General features: G+C 40.8%; 1 protein-coding gene across 1 annotated transcript in view; it reads right to left on the reverse strand.

Moving 5' to 3' along the window:
• Nucleotides 1-22,037, reverse strand: part of LOC119798199 (metabotropic glutamate receptor 8-like) — a gene marked incomplete at its 3' end in the record, with an annotated part of 104,580 nt that overhangs the window by 37,073 nt on the left and 45,470 nt on the right. Inside the window, exons 4-6 of the mRNA XM_038307550.1 lie at nucleotides 7,437-7,572; nucleotides 4,958-5,112; nucleotides 4,744-4,881 (exon numbers count right to left, since the gene is read on the reverse strand). Coding sequence (XP_038163478.1) covers nucleotides 4,744-4,881; nucleotides 4,958-5,112; nucleotides 7,437-7,572 — 429 coding nt within the window. The remainder of the gene's footprint in view (nucleotides 1-4,743; nucleotides 4,882-4,957; nucleotides 5,113-7,436; nucleotides 7,573-22,037) is intronic.

Below are 22,037 nucleotides of genomic sequence, written 5' to 3' on the forward strand. Positions count from 1 at the left end.
GCGTTCTTCTTTATCTTTTATGGAGAGATTCAGAAGAAACCAAATCAACTGTTAACATCTGGGAGACTAAGTGGAGGTAGAGGGGCAGCAGAAGTACGTCACATGGAAAACAAGCTAGACTGGAGGCAAAGCTGAGAAGGCGTCTATGCTCAGTGTGAGGGATTACTGGAAAGTTAGTGAAAGAATAAAATAAACTGTTAAAAAATGTTGATAAATCAATGAACAAATCCTGCAGAGTCCAGGACGGCGTGCAGTTACTGTAGCTGGTCTCCTCACATAAAAAAACCTTGAACTAAATAGTTTGGATGATTTGATTGATAGATTGATAGAGCTTTAAGATGGTTGTAAATGATGCTTAATAAATAAACAGGTTTAGTATTAGTGTTGGGATACGATTAAGGTGTTTAATCGACTTAATTACAGGGTCTGTAATTAATCAATAGCACTTTGATCAAATATATATATCTAAAAATAAACAAACCTTTCTATTCAAAAACTCTTTTTGCACCTTAATTGAATCAATAATGTTATGAGGACAACAACACAAATTCCTTCTATTTAATTGGTTCAACCTGGTTAAAAGTTATAATTCTAGCTTCATTTAGAAGCCCCTAATATTTTCTTCTATTACGTTTATTTCTATAGCACCAATTCACAATACAAGTCATCTCAGGTCACTTGACAAAGACGGTTCAGTCAGATCGGTTTGGAAAACCAGCTGATTGCATCCAGTCAGTGACTGAAAGACCTGCTCCTCCTGGATGAGCCTGCAGAGACGATTTTCACTTGCTCTTGACTCTTCAGCAATCCCTCACACTAAGCATGCTTGTAGCCACAGTGGAGAGGAAAAACTCCTTTTAAACAGGAAGAAACCTCCAGCAGAACCAGGCTCAGTGTGAGCGGCCATCTGCTGAGGCCGACTTGGCTTCAAGGAGACAGAAGCAGACATAGAAAAAGAAGCAAAGATACAAAAGGTAGCTGTCAACCAGCTCCACAGGGGGCCCCATCCAGGAAACACACAGCCAGGCAGATGAGCTCCGAGCCAGCTCCCATGTCAGAGGATGAAGAGAGCACATCCAGTTAGTTACAGTCAGAGAAACAGGACTACACTGAAAAACAGGCCAAGCTCCAACATCTAGAAACAAAGGTATTGATGGCAGCAGCACAGCTGATATTTCTCTCCAGGATGGAGTCAAAGCCAAACAGGAACAGACCAGATGAAGCTACTATGAGAAAAAGCAGAGAGAGCAGAACGTTAGAGAAATAATAGATTCTGCAGAGTGGGAGAATAGAGATAGAATGAAGCAGAATGATGAAATAGGGGTCCCTATGTCCTCCAGCAGTCTAAGCCTATAGCAGCATAACTATAGAGATAGCTCAGGATAACCTGAGCCACTCTAACTAGAAGCTTTATCAAAAAGGAAAGTTTTAAGCCTAGCCTTAAAAGTAGACAGGGTGTCTGCCTCACGGAATAAAACTGGTAGTTGGTTCCACAGGAGAGGAGCCTGATAACTAAAAGATCTGCCTCCCATTCTACTTTTAGAAATTCTAGGAACCACTAGTAAACCTGCAGATTGAGAGCGAAGTGCTCTGTTAGGAACATAAGGAACAATCAGATCTCTGATATCAGATGGAGCTTGGGCATTTAAGGCTTTATATGTGAGAAGGAGGATTTTAAATTCTATTCTTGATTCAGAAAGAACGTACATGACCATGAAATCCTGCAACATTCTTTTTAACTTGTTGAATATAAAGAAGGATTCTACATAATTTTTCCTGAGATTAGAATTCTAATTCAAAGCAATGAATAATTAAACATCATCCTGTAAAGTGAATGAATCAAACATACTAGGGAATAAAAAAGAAAAACATGCATTCAACCTGGTGGCAAAAGGAAAAAATACCTTTATCAATCAAGGGAGAAAAAGCCCAGAAAGGTAGAAAAAACTTGGAATAAAATGCTTCGACTAAAATGGTCATTTCTGGATCATTTAATTACAGGTTCATTAAATAAATGCAGATGCTTAGTTACGTAATACGGACAGAAAACTATTGTTAATGTAAAAAAAAAAAAATAGTAAAAGAAACCAGGAAGAAGATGGGAAATGAGCTGTTGGAAAAAGAATGACCAGAGACAGAGGTTTTAGAGAAAGAGGGAAATGCTGAGCATCGTTGAGCAGAAAACCACCGATTGTTTAGGAAAATGCATCAAACAAAGACGCAGGATGTTTTCAGCAGGCTTTCTAATAAAAGGAGGCACAATTCAGTCTATTCTAAGAGGATGTTTCTCTATTGTGTTTCATTGCTATGACGTCCAGGGGTTATATCATCTTTGCTCTTTTTGAAATACTAATCTCAAGTTCATCTCTTAAATCAGGCATCCTAAATAACGTCCTTTACCTGCAGAAATTCTTTATAGAACGCTAAACCCTTGACAAAAATTTCACGAGCACTGCAAGTCTGACATCATACAGCATTAACAGAAATATGATAAATGTGAGGCGGTCTATACCATTGGTGCCATGAGAAAAAGTTTATGGTGTAAAATCCACAGTAAGCTTAACAATTACTGAAACACAAGCCCAACACTGTAGTCTGCCATTAGTGTTGGATTTATTTGGGCAAGTTTGTTAAGAAGGTAGTGAATTCTAAGGTGGTTCATATGTCAGAGTCTGTAAAATGTGACTGTAGAGCTAGATTCTGTAGAACCTAAATGCTAAGAACTGAATCTATAGAACTGGAGCATAAAGAACTGGACTCTGTAGAGTCTGACTCTGTAGCAGTGTTGTGGTCAAGACCACCTAACCTGAAACCAAGACAAGACCAAGACCAGAGTGTATCGAGACCGAGACAAGACCAAGACTTTTAGGGTCCAAGACCAAGTCAAGACCAAGACCGAGGGAAGTCGAGACCGAGTCAAGACCAAGACCAGCGCCAGTATGTGACAATAAAATGTGAAACATGTTCAAAATGACTAAAATTGATCTAAAGGACCCACATTCACATAAAAACACCTAGATATTTAACACACAGAACTGGAATAAACATAAACATCTTTATTTGGTACTTCTGTGTAGTAATCACAGAATTTCAAACAATTAATCAAAGTCGATCAAAATGGTACTTTCTCTGCCTTTCATGAACAGTACATACATTTATGTTGTTTTTAAATGTGTTAATTCAAAACAATGTGCAAATGTGTAAAACTGACAAAATGCCAATCATTTGTCTTGTTTCTCTCTCATATACGGATTAAAGCTATATTATATAACTTTTCTTAAATAAATCCATATCTGTCACCAAGTTGTGAAAATATGTTATGAGACAGATAATTTGTTGAAAAAAATAAATTGATCTACTTCACTTCCTCCCTGAGCTACTACTGACATCTGCAGAAATATAAACAAACCCCACTGAAATACAAAGTGCACAAAAGCCTGACTGACTTTTTTCAGTTCTAAGACCCTGTTGCTGAATCAGATGGTTTGTTTTTGACCAAGCAGTGTATTTCTCTAGTTAGCACTGGGAACATGGAGAAAAGGCAGAAGTGCTCAATATTTTCACAGCTTGTCGGTCTCATAACATACTGTCACAACATAATGACTTAAATATGTACGTAGCTTACCTTTCTTTGTGCTGTCTTTCAAGGTTTCGATAAAAGTTGGACGTAGTCCCTACCGTTTCTGATAGTGAAGCACTGCAGAACTTACATTGCGCTGTATGCTTTTTTCTCAATGTTGCTTTACAAATATATTCTTTGTGATTTTATATGATTTTTTATATTCTTTGTGATAATATTCTGATCATTAGCGTTATTTCCACAGTTGTGGTCTTGACCAGTCTTGAAATAAAATGCCAAGTCCTCGGCGCCCGAGACCAAGACAAGACCGAGACCATCAAAAAATGGTCTCGAGACCAAGACCAATCTCAAGTACTACAACACTGCTCTGTAGGACTGGACAGCAGGACGGCCTTTCCTCTTTATACGGTGCTTAAGTAAAGGGTCTGATTGTCAGAATAGAAACCCATCACCTGAACCAAATGCTACTCACGTCACTTAAATAAGTTTGCTTGGAGCTTAAACTTTTGGTGGTCCTCAGATGTGATCTTACATAAGACCTCCCATTATGATTCAAAGGACCAATCACGGAGCCCATGCACAACAAAAGGCTCCAACAATCCAGAAGAACAAAGGGTGGCTATTTAATGATTGGATTGTGTGCAGGAGGAAAGACCTCCATGCTGCTGAAGTACATCAGGCCTCCAACTACAGATTGATCTAGTGCAAGTCGACAGAATGACAAAGACTCCTGGAGAGGTGAGGAAAGGTCTTCAAAAAACTGAGCGAAAGTCTGGTTGGGTTCCAATTTAAGCCTGTTTGTGGTTCATTTTTACTGCCTTTGATTTGAAGAATGCAGGTATGTCTGCTGTGTAAGACAGCCATGCTTGTGGTCTGTGAGAGGAGCTTTTGTTCTCAAGTAAGTTTGTTTAGGTGGAAATGTCTGAAAGACATTAGGAAGTCAGAGCACTCCAAACATTAAAATAAGAATCTATTTTTCTTTGACAAGGTGCATCATCCCTCTTTCTGAGCAGGTAAGTAGAACAATTTGCCAACAACATAAGATAATTTATGTTTAAAATAGAAAAAAAACTTCTCTGTTATATTATTTCCATTTGATATGATCTGATTATGATATTTTAAGAGCACTGTGATTATCTCAGTCTTGCCAACATGTGTCCTACCTGTACATTTCTTTGGGCTTCCAAGTCTCTTGCCATGCATCCCCAGCTTACAGGCAAAGTTTTCCTCCCAGAACTCGGCAAACCAGATATTTCTCCGATTGTTGGACAGAGATCGGCTCTTGAAGTAACGGTCAAACGCTACCCAGATACAAAAAACATTTCAGTCACAGCACAGAGGAAAGTTCGTTATGTGGTCATGGTTTTGCTGTCTCACCCTCCACAGACGTCCGCTTTGGGAGGATGGTGATAGCGCCTTTGGCCACCTGCTCCTGCCTGACCACTGGGGAAATCTTAGAGCCCCAGCTGTCAGAGCCCACCCACAGGAAGTGTCCTGTTAAGTTGTTGCGGTTTGCTGCATCCAGGATTCGCCTGTTAGGGTCACAGACAAGAGATAATAGGAAAGTTGTTTTTGAAAATCAAAGACCATATCTGTTTTATTGCAACGATTCCACACAGTCTCCGGTAGGCCTATTCATGGATGCACATTCTAATAGAAGATCTTGCCAATAGTGGAACAGTAATGAAAGAAAAGAGTTGGCGGGTCATAAAAACAAGCCTTAAATTGGGGACCTTAGCTCAAATTTTCTGAAAGTGTTACAGTGTTATAAGAATAAAATTAGGTGGTTAAATGTGTTAAATGAAAAAAAAAAAGAATAGAGGTTAATAATAAGAACAGCTTAAATGAATGACATAAACAAAACCTTCAATCAGAAGCCACAGGGCTGAAAGATGGAGGGACCTAAAGCTGGACACCCTCAGAGAGTTTCCCAGGAAATAGAGACAGATAAGAGGACAGTGAGTTCCGATCATGATCCATCAGCTCATTCACAGCACGTCAGGGAATTATAAACTGGGTCATGGTTATTTCTTTATGGATCTGTTCCCATGACAACATGTCGCCAGTGGATGCAGCAACCATGGAGGCAGAAATAAGAAAGTTAGGAATGTATACAAACCAGCCAAAGGCTGGAAAGATTGGACTAAAATCCGTCCAAAACCAGCAGAGACTGATATTGTTCCACAGAAAGTGCCCTCTTAAGATTTGTGCACTCAAGCTGGTTCTATGTACTGTAGGCCTATGGGATCTATTCCTGGCCTGAGAAAGGAGACGGACCCTGAAGTAGTCTCTGAAGAGGGTTTTGCTCCCCAGAGCATCAGATTAATATAATTCATTCTCAAATGAAGCATAATACTAGACCTCTAAAGGTGAACCAACTGTGAGCACGGATAAGAAGTTGGGAGACCTTTTCATTGCTGATTTTATTCCAGACTCACGGATAAACATGGAGAAGTGTAGTGAAATCAGAAAGCTTTTTCTCCCAACAATACCGTCCAGAGACACACGCTGACAGAGGTTTGAATGTCTCCCTCTGAGTTTGCTGCTTCCCAGCTTATCCCAGTAGAGGGGGATTGCTGAAACACAGTGTTTGCTCTGGGTTGTTTGAAGTTAGATTTTTAGAATACCTAGGTAGCTAAACTTCTTCTTTTGGGGTCTCTTAGGACCCAATTCAGCAGCTTACGCTTAGATGGAGCATAGTGAGATCAGTGTATTATTTTCATCGTGCTTTAAACTAATGAGGAACTAAGAAGAACTTGGCTGCAACATAGTGATTGAACCAATCAGTAAAAATGATTCATGTTTCCTCTTAACTTTGGAAAATGATACACTGCTGCTCAGACTCCAACATGCTTGGGGTCCGTTTCATAAAGCATGTATAACAAACAGATTCAAATCCTCAACTCTAAATTCATCTAGCCTAAAGTCGGGAAGTCTGAGTGTTTGGTTTCACAACGGCTGTTATCGATTCGTTCAATCAGTTTTAATTAGGTCCACTTACAGTTAAACGAGTGTGCAACAAGCCTATAATGCCATCAGTAGAGCACCAATTGGACAAGTCACCATGACAACAGGCAACAGGAAGTCCCCTTTTCACCCTACTGGAACTGAAGATTTTAATGCAGAAATGAAAAAAAAAGAATGGAGAATGTGTTTAAAAGACAGAGAAACAGAGGTACAGCTACAAAGGAGAGGAAGATGGAGAAGGAGGAGATTGTTGCTCCTGTTAATGTGTAAATTAATGAAGTGGGCTATGGCAGGCCGTTTTTACATTTATTAAAAGCCCTCTCCTCTCTGTTGTTCCATTTGTAGATCACTAAAATAGATTCTTCCTGATCAAAATCAGACTCCTAGACTGTTATAATAGATTTTCTAAATTACATTTACAGCTTGCTGGACATTATCATGAATTTATAATCCCCCTCCGGACGCCCCGGAGAGAATGTAAAATGTGATCATGTCCGAGCAAAAGAGGACGTTTGGTCACCCTACTCTACCAGCCCGGTCAGCCAGAGCCCTCCTTACTTCCTCAGGGAGACCTAACACATGTCCAAACAAGCCTGAGGCCAAATAAGTGATTGCCTAAGGTCCAAACTACAAAAGAGGGCGATGCAGCAACCACTCAAATGGACCTATTGTCTAAAGCACTGAAAATGAAAATGGAGCCTACCTGATCCAATGTTAGATGGTAAAATGTCGAATTAAACCAGCCCGAGAATGAATGGTAGCAGATTCCTGTAGCTACAGTTGAGCTCGCTAATGTTATAACCTGTGTTATCTGGAGATCTTACACTTTGTTAAAATAAGACACCCACAGTTCAAAATGACAGTTGGTGAGGATGTGGGATGTTCTCACCGTATGTCGTCCTCATTGGCGAACATTATGACAGCGCGGGCGTTTGGGGTCTCCAGCAGCCGAAGGACTATCTTGTCAAACTCTCCAGGTCTCGGCTCCCGAGGAATCTTCAAGGACTGAGCAATGCACACACCGCCTAATGAGAGGAACAAGAGAAAAACATAAAAAAGTATATTAAATGATCATAATATTCTTTGATAAAAGAGAGAAAGGGGTCTCTGCAGTGCCTGGAAGGGAATTTATCTGGTGTGGGAAGAGTTTTAGAAGGACTGATTGGCTGGACTGATTTACAGTTAAATTAACTACCAGGAAATGCATTTTTTAGAAATATTAATGTTTAGATGGTATTTCTGATTGATTTTTGATCCTTAAAGTTTTAAAGTATATTGTAACTTTTACTAATATGCTTTCAGCTCCTATTTTTAGCATGACTAAAGGCGGGTGTATTTGCTCAAAACATGAGGTCAAATTGTGACAGGCTAGAGGGCTATAAAGTGAAGCCTGCGTGATGCTGAAACGATCCAAGAGGTAACGCTCCAGGCAGGGGCGGATTTACCATTAGGCAAAACTAGCTAGTTGCCTAGGGCCCCGAGTTCCTGGTGGGCCCCCTAAAACTCCTTTTACATGTATGGTTAATAGAGCTATTACTTATTTGTGCACATTAATTATGTTTTTGATAAAAATCCTTTCGCTAAAATGCCATTAGAATGCTTATAATATTAAGTGTGTCTCGGGGCCCCCCCTACAGTGTCCACTACATTGGTTCAGTCCATTTGCTGCGCATGGGCAGAAAGGTCCAAACACATGGCAGCAAACTATTTGAAAACAAACGGCGCAAAGAGACGATACGAGCAGAGCGGGGGAGAAGAGAAAAGAAAAGAAAGGGAAAGAAAGATGAAAAGAAGTTACCCTAGCGGTTCTGAAAAGAGGAGAAAGAAGAATGAAAGTAGGAAGCTGCTTTCAAAGTTACCGAAAATGATTGACTTCGGCTTCTTCACTGCGGCAGCGGCAGCAGTAACCCGCAAACAGCTGAAAACGTCGAAGGGGACATTCCCCCTATATTGATAAGTATTTATTTACCTTATTGAAAATGGGTCATTTTAAATTAAGTTTCTAATTTCATTTGGATTTGCTACAAACGATGAAAAATCTATTATTTAGGTGTTTTTATGTTGAATTTCAGGAAAATATCAGGCTTTTAAATGTTGTAAAATCACCCATAAGTTTTAGGTGTTTTGGTCCTTAAAAATTTAAGTTATACATTCAAAAAACATAAGGAAGTTATTACCAACATCTCACTCTGCTTTACAGCTTTGTATTAACATTGCCTTAATGTGTGTTATTGTGTGCAGCTGGGGATGTTTAGGGTCACGTTAATTATCGATTAAATAATTTACTGTTCTGTAGTTAAAGCAATTGTCAAATTTGAAACATCACTAGTCTTTCCTGTGACATGCACGTTTTATTTTTTGTATATATATATATATATATATGACAGAGAGATTCTTTCCTCTGAGTTACAGTGACATAGACAAACTTGAAGATACATGACATCCTCAAATTTCTACTTTAGCAATTGAGTAAATATACTTATATTTAACCACTGGGTAAAAGGCAAAAGAAAACAGAAGAAAACCACAAGAAAAAGTATAACAAGAGAGGGACAAAAGGTAGAACAAATAATCTAAGTCTATTCTATTAAAATTTCTGTATCTGTATAATGGGTCTGTTCTATATGTTGTCTTCTCAATTTAGAGGACCCCATGCCTGTCTTTGCCTAGGGCCCCAAATTTCCTAAATCCGCCCCTGGCTCCAGGCAATCACACAAAGATGACGTGGTATTGTATCTGCCTTTAGCCTTTAGCCTAGCATGTTAGAAAGGTTAACCTGCCCTCCCCATCCTCACCACCTTCTACAGAAGTAACAGGGAGATCCAGAAAATAGAGAGCTAAGTTCCTCCTGTTACACAGAATGGAAGCTTTGCTGAGACATTATCTCAGAATGCACCTTTATCGTGCAGAGAGAAATTACCAGTGATCAGTATTCAGAAGAGATGTGGCTGAGAAGTAAATACTGCCAGGTCTGAGGAGCATACAGTCTCAGGAAGATGGTTCTGGAACAAGTAGGAGGGTTTTCTAAAGTCCTTCCTGCACGGTATAGCATTTTTGAAGTCAGTGCAAAACAACTAAAACCCCTTTAGGATGTCGCTGAAGTGTTTCAGGTCATGTCCTTTTTAACACCCACCTCCTGGAACCTAGAAAGTGGAGTAATGAGCTTTGTGAATCCGTCAAAACCATCATCAGAAATTTCCTAAACCATAAATCATCAGATGGATTCACCAGTGATCCATCTGCATGGATGAGCTTTTTCTGTGGATCCACGGTTTAAGGCCAAACACATCATGAGTATGTGAATGGACACAGTAGAACATAAAATCCTTGCAGGGGAAGTCTCTCTCAGGGATCAGTTTTCGGTTGGTCCTTGGTGTCCAACTCTGCTACTCAGGGTCACTGTCCTAGAGGTCTTCTCTCTTGAATGCACCTCACACATGGATAAGTTAGAATGATTTGCAGCACACAATGACTTCTTAGGAGTGAGAATCCTCTGAATCAGGTAGGCTGAAAGCAGAAAAATATTTTTCCCATACAAGAAAGGGCCTTAAGGATGAGGGTGGAACCACCGCTGTAGAGAATCAGAGTCTACCAAGTCCTGGCTGTCCTGTAGGATCAGGCCACACAATGCTTTAAAACTAGAACGCACACACATACATGCTGTGTTACGCTATCCCTATGGGGACTTTCTATTGACTTTGATTAATATCTACATTTCTATGGCCTAAACCTGACCCTTACCCTTACACTAACCATTGGCTACAAATACCTAACTCTAACCCTAACCTAAACCCGCTGCAGATGTTCACTGGGATTAATGGCATGTAGGACAAACCAAGTAAATGACAGAAACATCTGACTCTGCAGGTGAACTCAGCCGTAAAATATTTCACAGCAGGAGTCTCTGCAGACAGAGCAAAGCCACAGACATATGGAGCTGTGCTGTCAAAGGGAGTTATTTCCCAATGCCAGATATGATTAAAGCAAGCCTTCAAGTGACCTTTTTAATGAACAGCTTAGTTTGACACCAAGTGTTTCTCTGTGTGCACTACCAGGCCCTGGGTGCCCACTCACCTTTCATTCCTTGTCTCAGAGCCACAGAAGGTTGAGCGCTGAAAGGTTTCCTGGGTAACAGGTGTGCAGTCCTGACTCTAAAGCCAGATTCAAACAAGAGCAGCAATGAGTCTACATGCTGTCAGACCCACTGAAGGTAAAAACCCTCAAACTTCAAAAAGTTTGTTTTTCTATCACACCCAATCTAAAAGCTACAGCTGCAATTGTCTAATCTAATTTTCTCTTTGGGGCCCAGTAGATAGGGTAAGGTTTCTGTCAATGTGGTAAAAAAGGACTGAACATGAACAGGTGAGAGCGGATGTAACCAGAGAGATAGTGGCGGTATATTAAACTGGACCAAACAATGACAGGACCCAAAATAATGACTAAAATACAAGGATTATTCTATTCAGTTTATCTCTATAGCTGCAATTCACATCATGTCTTCTCAGTTCACTTTATAGAGAAACTTCATCCAGATCATCCAGTCAGATTGGCTCAAAGTTTTCTACCTAAGGAAAACAAGTTGATTGCTTCAACTCATTGACTCTTCAGCAATCCCTCACACTAAGCATGCTTGTAGCCACAGTGGAGAGGAAAAACTCCCTTTGAACAGGAAGAAACCTCCAGCAGAACCAGGCTCAATGTGAGCGGCCATCTGCTGAGGCCGACTTGGGTTCAAGGAGACAGAAGCAGCCATAGAAAAAGAAGCATCAATAAAAAGCCAACTGTCATTAAAAAAAAGTTTAAAACAAACTTTTTTTTTTTCAAATTTGAAGGCGTTTCGCATACTATCAAGAAAGCTTTCCCATTTCAAAATGTCTGGAGTAATATTGGGCTCCAGGCTTTATATAATTGCCCCAAAAAAGGCAACTGTCAACCAGCTCTACTCTCCAGAAAACAAACAGTCAGACAGGATTAAAGGACTAATGTCCAAGCAGGATCTAGAAAAACAGTCTAAGCCTACAGCAGCATAACTATAGAGATAGAATGAAGCGGAACGATGAAAACGGGGTCCCTATGTCCTCCAGCAGTCTAAGCCTATAGCAGCATAACTATAGAGATAGCTCAGGATAACCTGAGCCACTCTAACTATAAGCTTAATCAAAAAGGAAAGTTTCAAGCCTAGCCTTAAAGGTAGGTTTCTGCCTAAAACTGGTAGTTGGTTCCACAGGAGAAGAGCCTGATAACTAAAGATCTGCCTCCCATTCTACTTTTAGAAATTCTAGGAAGTCAAATTTAAAAAGCCATTAGTTTAAAGCCACTTTTGACTGTTAGAGATAAGCTTTTAACTGAGGAATCATTAGTTTGAGGTTGTGGTCCTACTGTTTTGCTTTACTACCTGCTTTTATCTTTTTTATCTGTATTTGCTTTTATTTTGCTTTTATTATCTTCTATTTAATTGTTTAAGTAATGTGAAGCACTTTGAATCATCCATGTACTAAATTGTGCTATAAAAATAAAGTTGCCCTGCCTTGCCTTCATTCTATCTCTATTCTCCCACTCTGCAGAATCTGTTAGTTCAATCTCTAACGTTCTGCTCTCTCTGCTTTTTCTCCTAGTAGCTTCATCTGGTCTCTTCCTGTTTGGCTGTGACTCCATCCTGGAGAGAAATATCAGCTGTGCTGCTGCCATCAATACCTTTGTTTCTAGATGTTGCAGATCGGCCTGTTTTTAAGTCTGTTGTCCTTTCTCTCCAAGACATAGCTAAGGGTTCAGCTGAGTTTTTCCTCTCCACTGTTGTTGCATGCATGTTAGGTGTGAGGGATTGCTGTTGAGTCAATAAGTCAAAGCTGTTCTTTCTTAGAAAATCAAACCAAACTGACAGGATGATCTGGTTGACTCGTCTCTGTGAAGTGGCCTGAGATTATGTGTTTAGCCTAGATAAAGAGGTGGATGGCTGTGCTTATTTTCATAACACAGTGGTCTTTTAAAACACCCTTTTTAAAGTAAATCCTTTGAAAATTGAATGGCATTGATGTGATTCTGGCTAATGAAAGCTGGTTATAATAGTTATTATGCAGTGGAAGGCCAATGATCACAGTCCCCTTGTCTGCTTTAAATATGGATTCATTTATTGAAATTGGTTAAGTTTTAGGAATTTTCAATTAATTTTAAATAAAACTCAATAGTTCTAACCAAATAATCATAACTGCAAAGAAGGAACAACTAATATAGAATAAATTAACTAAAATGGCAAAAACTAGGACATGAGTCCTAAAAAAATGTTCTCTTGTATCCAGATGTGGGGCTACATTTTGTTTACAATATCCTGAAAATATGCATGCTTATATTTTTATTTTATTTTTCTAGCTGTCCTCAACACTGACTAAAAATAAAGGAAATTTCTTCTTATTATTATCCTTATTGTTCTACATTATTCAACCAACTAACTTGTTAGATTACTGAATACAAACCGAGATGGAAAAATATCATTTAAAGATGTTAAGTTGCTCTGAAGAAGCTGTCAGATAATTTGCCTCTTCCTTTTGTGGAAGTGGATGATACCTGTCATGCAGCTCTACTGGTTTAAGTGTAATGCAGAAATTAGCGCCAGATAATGTCCCTCCTGAGGATTCTGACACTGCAAAAACTTGTTTATTTATGTCACTTTTGTTTTGATTTTGTCTTGTCTTTACGTTTTGTGTTCACATTAAAAAGAGGACAAATTTGTATTGTTGTTTAAATTTCCATGTCTGATTCCTCAATATAACAGTGAGAAATAAACTATTCTTGTTGCGTGAGGTTTTGGACCTGATAGACTGCAACCTTCTACCAGAAGGAAGTAACTGAAACAGTTTGTAGCTGGGGTGCGAGGGATCAGTGACAATCTTCCCTTCATGCCTCAGAGTCCTGGAGGCGTACAGATCCTGGAGAGATGGAAGATTGGAGCCGATCACCTCTGCAGCCTGGATGACACGCTGCAATCTGCCCGGGTGCTTGGCGTTTGCACCAGCATACCAGATGGTGTTCGAGGAGGATGGACCAATGATGGAGGATTAGAAGTGCACCATCATTGTCCTTGGCAGGTTGAATCCAGGAAGTACATCCTCTGCTGGGCTTTCTTGCTGAAGGAGTTGATGTTCAGCTCCCACTTCAGGTCCTGTGAGATGATATTTCCCAGGAAACTAGCTCTAAAGACTCCACAGCTTCAATAGTGGAGTCTCAGAGGGTGATGGGGATAGCTGGGACTGAGTTCTTCCTGAAGTCCACAATCATCTCCGCTGTTTTTGAAGCGTTTCTGTTATCTTAGCTGGGCCATGCCATTCATGTCTACACCCTAACTGTTAAGCGTTAATACCTAACCCTAACCCCAACCAGAATGCAATTCACAGCTTAGTCCTAACATAACCCCTGACCCCAAAACAGCAATTCCCCTCATGGGGTGCAGACGTAGGGCCCCACAAGTAGCAGCTGGTCTTCACAACATCCTATTTTTCCAGCAAATGGGTCAAACAATGTATAAAATACATGCATACACGCAGACTACGGAGAGGTCAGTCAACTTAAATACACACATTGACAGAAAGCTGCTGTCAAGAAATCATTAAAAAAGTTGAAAATATAAACAGTGGAGATTATTACAGCTGATGACATGAATAAAAAAATTCCCTGGTTAAGATAGCTCTGTCAGCAGAGCTTTACATACCCAGGAAATGGTTGCCCACCTTAAATACCTGCTTCAGACAATCTATCACAGTCCAATATATTATCAAAAGCAGTTCAGCAGTCTTTTTTTCCAGAAGAATCAGCTGTGAAAACATTAACTTTTCTTGTTTGTTGAATTTCTCTGACACTTTGGAGTTTACAGATCTGTGATTTTGATCGTTTTCGTTTCCTTACCTTTTATAACATTATATTTTCAGAGTTCGCCTATTTCCCCAGACATAAGACCTGCTGACACATTTTCCGCTCTCAGCACGGTCACCTGCCTCTTGCTGCTAACCTCGGGTTGCCATTAATGGGTTAGTTGATGTGTGTGAGGAAAGGTGAGCTGCAGACTACAGATGAGTCATTTTGCTCTGAATACTTTTACTCCAGGGAGAAAGAAAACTGGAGAAATCCCTGGCCATGAAATATTCATCAGCTCAAACAGTTGCATGCAGAGCAGGGGATGAATCCAATCCTCTCCTGGAACGAAATAAATGAAGAGACATGATATGACTTATGTGGAATAGAGAAAGGGAGAAAGAATTTGAGGAATAAAGAGCTACACAAGAAAGGTGGAAGGAATGAGGTTCTGACAGGCTAGAAAAAGAAAATCAGATTATCTCCTACAAGATTTCACACATCTGAGAAAAGATAAACAACAGAACTGTTTTTACAAACAAAGTGATCCCACAACATCACAACAACATTTCAAAACCATCAGTGTTTATATTCAGTCTATTGATTAAAAAATCACTTCATGGACATAAAGTTGTGTCAACATTTTAAATGTCAATTACAACAAACCAGCAGTGTGTTTTCCAGTCTGGTGCTTTGAATCTGCTCCTGCTACTCTTTATCATTTCAACGAGTTAGAAAAGCTTCTGAAAATTATCCTCCCACATGCATGAAAGGCTGCTCCTCAAAGGAACACATTCAACACAGTAAAGGGAACTTACTATTGGTGATTGGAACCAAATTAGCAGATTTATCTAGATGATCTGTGTGTTCCTTAAGCACAAATTCACAACGCATGTTATCTCCAGGCATTTTACAGAGATAATTGAACCAGATCATACAGACAGATTTATGAAATCGTATCTGTAAAGTGTCTTAAGATAAAATGCGGTGAAGTGCCACTATATAAATATGTTTTCTGTCTAGGGAAAACCAGCTAAATGCATCGACTCATTGACTCTTCAGCAATCCCTCACACTAAGCATACTTGTAGCGACAGTGGAGAGGAAAAACTCCCTTTTAACAGGAAGAAACCTCCAGCAGAACCAGGCTCAGTGTGAGCGGCCATCTGCTGAGGCTGACTGGGGTTCAAGGAGGCAGAAGCAGACATAGAAAAAGAAGCATAGATACAAAAGGCAACTGTCAACCAGCTCCTCAGGCGGCCCCGTCCAGGAAACACACAGCCAGTCAGAAGAGCTCCGAGCCAGCTCCCATCATAACTTTTACCAGAGCTGATTCAGGGCAATAATAACCCATAAAGACATTCACCGTTAGAGTGAGGAGAGTGGCTGGTGTGAGCATGTAGAAATGATCAGGATCGCCTGTTACTGTCAAGAGTAGCCTAGAAGTGATGATAGCTGCTACTTCTGCCACGAAGGTAACCAAGAACTCATAAGTTAGCTGGTCTTTTAGCTGAAGGAACATAGAGATGAGAATTCTTCCTGCCAAACCAATCGTTCCCTCCAATGAACCACAATGATGTGAAGCATGTGGAGGATTAAAATTCCCAGTGACTCCATGACTCAACTGGTAGATCTTGTTTGCAGAGTCATCAATGTTAGATGGTATCCTCAATCCTTTAAAGGCTCTGACAAATTTAGTACCACAATCTGACCGTATATGCTTGACTAGACCTCACACAGCAAGAAAACTCTGAATGCATTGATGAAATTTTCTGTATCGAGGGACTCAATGGCTATGTTCACACCGTAGCCTGAAGTGACCCAAATCCGAGTTTTTTGCTCACATGCGACCTGGATCTGATTTTTTCATGGCAGTCTGAACAACACCGATCTGATTTTTTCCAATCTGACCCAGGCCACATCTATGTGGTCCTGGATCCGTTACGAAGCTGATCTTTTCAAATGCGACCTGTGTCTGAACGGCCAGGTCGCATTCTTCACTATTCTGCTTCTTGCTACACAGAAGCGGCAAGAAAAACAAACACCATGGTGGACGATGGCGCGGAAAGCAGTATTTTTTTTTAACCATCTTGAAGTTGAGGTTTTAAGGTTTGGAAAGATCGCTAGATGGGCTCCAGCACTACATCCATGTTTATTTCCGTAAACACGAAGCGTAGCCAATGACTTCAATGTGAACAGCTCTTACACTCACACATGTAAAAATTGCAGCCTGCCATTTACTCTACAACAGGTCCCCTCTAGAAGAATGTGACCTGATGTGCTATGCGCAAGATACATCCAGATCCACATTAGAAAATGTGGGATTTGTGGTTAGACAATCTCTGGGTAGATTAGCCATCTTGGGATCTGGAGTTGTTCCACCTTTCCCCAGCAGAGTGCGCCGTGGGTTCTCTGGGCTGGAGCTCACCAGCACACCTGGAGCTCGTCAGCCTATTAGAGGACCCCTCTACTTAAGCAGATGCCAGACCTTTCTTCGACGCCGCAGTGTTAGCTAAGTTTGGCTAGCGAACCTGAGCCTCCTTGTCTTTAAATTTTGTCCCCTAGAGAAAACCGTATTCTAACCAGCCTTTGTCCTGTCGCTCCTAGGAAAACCTGTCTCTCGTGTGAAGCTCTGGGAGAGCCCTCGAGAGCCAAACCTGGCTCACTTTGGAATCCACCTGCTGCTCTCGGAAGGAGAGCTAACCCCTCAATCCAAGGTCTGATCCAACAGTCAGAAGTTAGACGCTGCACCTGCTGAGCACTCTGTCAAACCAACAGTCTCTGGACCCAACCGGTTCCCCCCCTCTGAGAAGAAAGCCAGAAACTCTCCAAGGTATAGTCTGCAAACATCTGAGAACTAAACAATGTTTCCAATCCTCCTGGTTAACCAAACTGTCACCTCTGCAGACGCCTGAGAATCCAGCCCTGGACCTGTTTCCTGAACGCAGTCTTATTTTGCGCAAACATTTAATAAACTCTGTTAAACTTTTCATCTGTCTCCTGGTAGTGTTCTGCATGTGGGTTTGATTCAGAACCAATCATGACAGCAACAGCGTACTGTCCAGGAATGATCAGTAGATTATTTTCAATCTGATTAAGGCTGGAATGAGGGAGACATTCCCCAACTTTCAGGAGCTCACGTTAATTAATAAATGGGTCTAGTCTATGGAGAGGGCTGGTTTTAGGAATCTTTTCTTCCTTCTGAATTAACTCAATTACTTCCATGTAGGTTTCCTCCTGCACTGTCCGTATGTTGATATACGAAACATGATCAAACTCCCCCACAGTTACCTTTGCTTTGCAACAGTGTCAGCCTTTGCAAGACTGGTTTCCCTTCTGTACAGTGTTTAACATGCAAACTGTGTGCAATAGACATGCCATGACCCGAGTGCAAGACTTCCACAAAGAGAACTTATTAAAACTTTGAGAGCCAAGGGTTGTGGAGGAGGCTGTGGTGAATAAGGTGGACACTACGGGTCTTACATCTAGGTCTGAGATTGGATCAATAAGGTCAAAGATGTCCTTACAGTTCCTTGGTACTGGATGGGACAAAAATCTTGGTCTGCTCAACCAGTTCAAATCCTTAAAGTGACTTGCACTGACAGAACTTGTAGAGTGATCTGCAGGATTTTTGTCTGTCGGCACATAGTGCCGCTGGCTTGGGAGAGATGATTTTTGGATGGGTAGTACAAAGAAATCAAAACCTGTGCTCTCATTGTGGATGAGGCCTAGGACCACTTTGCTATCTTAATAGTAGTGCAAGACATTGAAATGGAGATCAATTTCTCCTGAGTGTAACTCTTCTAATGCTACAGCAAGAACTGCACCACAGAGTTCTAATCTTGGCATGGTCATGTCAAGGCAAGGGGCAAGCTTGGCTTTGCCCATTACTAATCCAATGTAGCATTTGCGGATTGGATCAATGACTCTGAGACATGCAACTGCAGCAATAGCCTTTGTTGATGCATCACAGAAGATGGGCAGTTCTTTTCTGGAAGCAGCTGAAGGGGATGTTTCTGTATACAACCTGGAACAGAAAAGTCAGTCTGGATATGGAGACTCTCCATGAAACCCAGATCTGCTCCATGTTTTGAGGTAAAGGTGAATCCCAATCCCCCTTTTTGGCTGTGAGTTTTCTCAGGATAGCCTTTCCTTGGATGGTCACTGGCGTTCATCTTCATGATCAGTAGATGGGAAAGCTTCCATGACTTCTTTTCAGTTTGAGGCAATCTTATGCAGCCTAAAATTTGACCCAGAGAGAATATTTTGAGTCCTTTGCTGCTTCAACTGTAGGCATGGATTTAAGACTATCATCTATGTAGAAATCACATATGACAAAGTTCTTGACATCTGCATCAACCTTGGAACTCTTCGTCTTGTACAGACCGATGGATGCAATCATTAGCCATTGCTGGTGAGGGTATGTTTCCCCAGACATGGGTATTTATACTAGGGCTGGGCGATATAGAAAAAAAGCTTATCGATAAAAAAAAATGCATATTGATATATATCGATAATTATTGAAAACATTTGAAACCATCTTTTATGTGCAGCTCTGCCTGGACTTTTTATAATATTGCTAAATGATTTAATTTTAATAAAAAACACAAACACAGACTTTGAATTAAATCTTTATTTAACCAACTTTTTTAACCATAACAGAATTGTTTTAAAGAAAAATAACTTAAGAGACCTGAGTTATGTTATTAAATACTGACAAAGAATAAACTAAAGTGACCAGAAAAGTGACCAAAATAAATATATCAAATAAATAAATGCCCCCCCCACCGCCGCCGCCGCCCCCGTTTCCTGCTTTAACCTGTGTTATTACTTTGAAGTTTCTGGCCCCTCAGCATTTTTATCTCAATTGTTAGAACTACGTGGGAAACTGCCCAGAACTGAAAATATATATATATTTTCCGAAGATTCCTCGGAGGAGAGCCGCGTCGGGGCCTACACAGCTCGTATTCCTGCGGGTGTGAGCGGCTGAGATGATAAAAAAAAAAAAAAAAGTTGGTTGTGTTATCAGACTTCGTTTTCACTGGTTCCCTACAAGTTTTACAGATGACTGTGGTTTGTTTTTTTTTTCCAACTTGCCATGACCGAAATACTGCCAGACCGCCGAACTACAAAAACCCTTCTTTGAAATAATTTCCTCCGACTCTCCTTGCTGCGGCATCTTCATGTGCTCTGTGTTGTGGTTTGAGAGGGCGGCGCTTGGTGACGGCATGCCTGGGTCCGCGATTGTGATTGGTTGGGAGGAAGCAGTGATTAGCATAAACCTATATGCTAGGCTACAATGAGAAGGAAGGAAAACTGGGTTTCTTTTTTATCGAACTTTTATCGACCCTCTTTTTTTCTATTGCGCCACACGTCTATCGATCGATATATATCGTTATTGAATTATCGCCCAGCCCTAATTTATACGCTAGTCTACAATCTTCTTATAGGGATCATTGTCCTGGAACCACAGAAAATGTAAGAACATTCTGTCTTCTTCCTTCACATAAAAGCAAATGAACATTTGTTCTATATTTGCTGTGAAAGCCACTGCTTCTTTTGGAAAGCACAGTAGCACACCCAAAAGTGAGTTGCTTAGGTCTGGCCCGGTTAGCAACATTTCATTGAGTGCAACACCTTCATACTTAGCACTAGAGTCAAATACAACTCAAATTTGGTTGGGCTTCTTCGGATGGAACACACCAATTTACCACTTCTCTTTATCTGCCGTCACAGGAGGAGCTATTTCCACATGGCATTTCACAAACCTTTTCTCCATGAAACTTACGAAACGTTCTTGCATTTCTGGCTTGAAAAGGTATTTTAATGCTTGGGTGTTGTTATTGGAAAGCCACTGACGTGGATGCTTATAGGGTAACGTGCCACCAGCTATTGTTTGTATGTTTGTATAGACCCCCATTCATTATTTTCATAAAAAGGGCATCCTGACTTGAAGGAGCCAACTGATTGTCCTCTTTAGTCTGCTTAACACAGCAAATCCAAGATGATCAACACCGCACTCTGGGTCCATCTCCGAAAAGAGTGAAGGATGAGTTGGATGTAATTGCTGCTGTATTTCTCTTTGATACAGAACACAATGGGGAAAATTTTAAAGATGGTAAGGTGTGTCATCTCAGTGGTTTTAGTGTAAAAAGTGTTAATTGTTTGGGGCAAGTGGTTGCTGCCCAAGCATAGATTCCCAATGATAACCCTCCCAAGATCAAGTTTCTGAGATCATGTGGGCGATTCAGCTGCTTATGTACCTTATGAACTCTGACCAAGCAGGACAATAATCTAGACTTGTGGGTTAATATTAGGGATAAGATGAACCAGGTAAGATGAAGATAAGATGAACCGGGTGATGGGTGTCGACGACACAAGGATCTCCTGGATTACTGACTACTTGACAGGCAGGCCACAGTTTGTCCGTCTGGGCAGTGTCCTGTCTGATGTGGTGGTCAGTGATACAGGGGCTCCACAGGGAACTGTGCTCTCTCCCTTCCTCTTCACTGTATACACCACTGACTTTCAGTACAATTCTGAGTCATGTCACCTGCAGAAGTTTTCTGATGACTCAGCTGTTGTGGGGTGTATAAGAGAGGGAGAGGAGGGGGAGTACAGGACACTGGTGGACAACTTTGTGGAGTGGTCCGAACAGAACCACCTGAGGCTGAATGTCAACAAGACCAGAGAGATGGTGATTGACTTCAGGAGAGAGAAGAGGTCTTCACAGCCACTACGGATTAGGGGGGAGGTGGTGGAGGAGGTGGAGGACTACAGATACTTGGGAGTGATAATTGACAATAGACTGGACTGGAGGTCTAACTCTGAGGCTGTGTACAAGAAGGGGATGAGCAAACTGTATTTCTTGAGGAAGCTGAGATCCTTCAATGTGTGCAGCAAGATGTTGGAGATCTTTTACCAGTCTGTTGTTGCCAGCACCATTTTCTTTGCTGCTGTTTGTTGGGGCAGCAGCATTAGAGCCAGCGACACCAACAGACTTGATAAAATCATCAGGAGGGCTGGTTCTGTACTTGGACTCAGGCTGGAGTCTTTTGAGACTGTGGTGGAGAGGAGAACGCTGAATAAACTCTTATCCATCATTGACAATGATCAGCACCCTCTCCACCACACAGTGGTCAGACAGCGAAGCACCTTTTCTCACAGGCTGCTTCAGCTCCGCTGTCGAAGGGACAGATACAGGAAATCTTTCCTACCATATGCCATCACATTGTACAATAAAAAATAAACTCTTGTTTCAGCATACAGTAACCAGCACTGCACTGTACTGCACTCCATATTTTAATACTTATTTATAATCTGTTCACTGCACCTCAGGACTGTTCACTGCACCCTTGTAATGTAAATACGTGTGGATGTTATGTTATTTTGTGACTGTCACTATGTGTAAATTCCAGTGTCACTACACTGCAATTTCCCAGCTTGGGATAAATAAAGTACATCTATCTATCTATCTATCTATCTATCTATCTATCTATCTATCTATCTATCTATCTATCTATCTATCTATCTATCTATCTATCTATCTATCTATCTATCTATCTATCTATCTACCAACAATTTCAAGTGTAGATGGTGAAGGGCCACCTCTGGGGTTGGGATTTCATCCCTGTTGTTAGGACTGTCAT

The sequence above is a fragment of the Cyprinodon tularosa genome, unplaced genomic scaffold, assembly GCF_016077235.1.
Source record: "Cyprinodon tularosa strain WSP-4 unplaced genomic scaffold, ASM1607723v1 ctg613, whole genome shotgun sequence".
Lineage (NCBI taxonomy): Eukaryota > Metazoa > Chordata > Actinopteri > Cyprinodontiformes > Cyprinodontidae > Cyprinodon > Cyprinodon tularosa.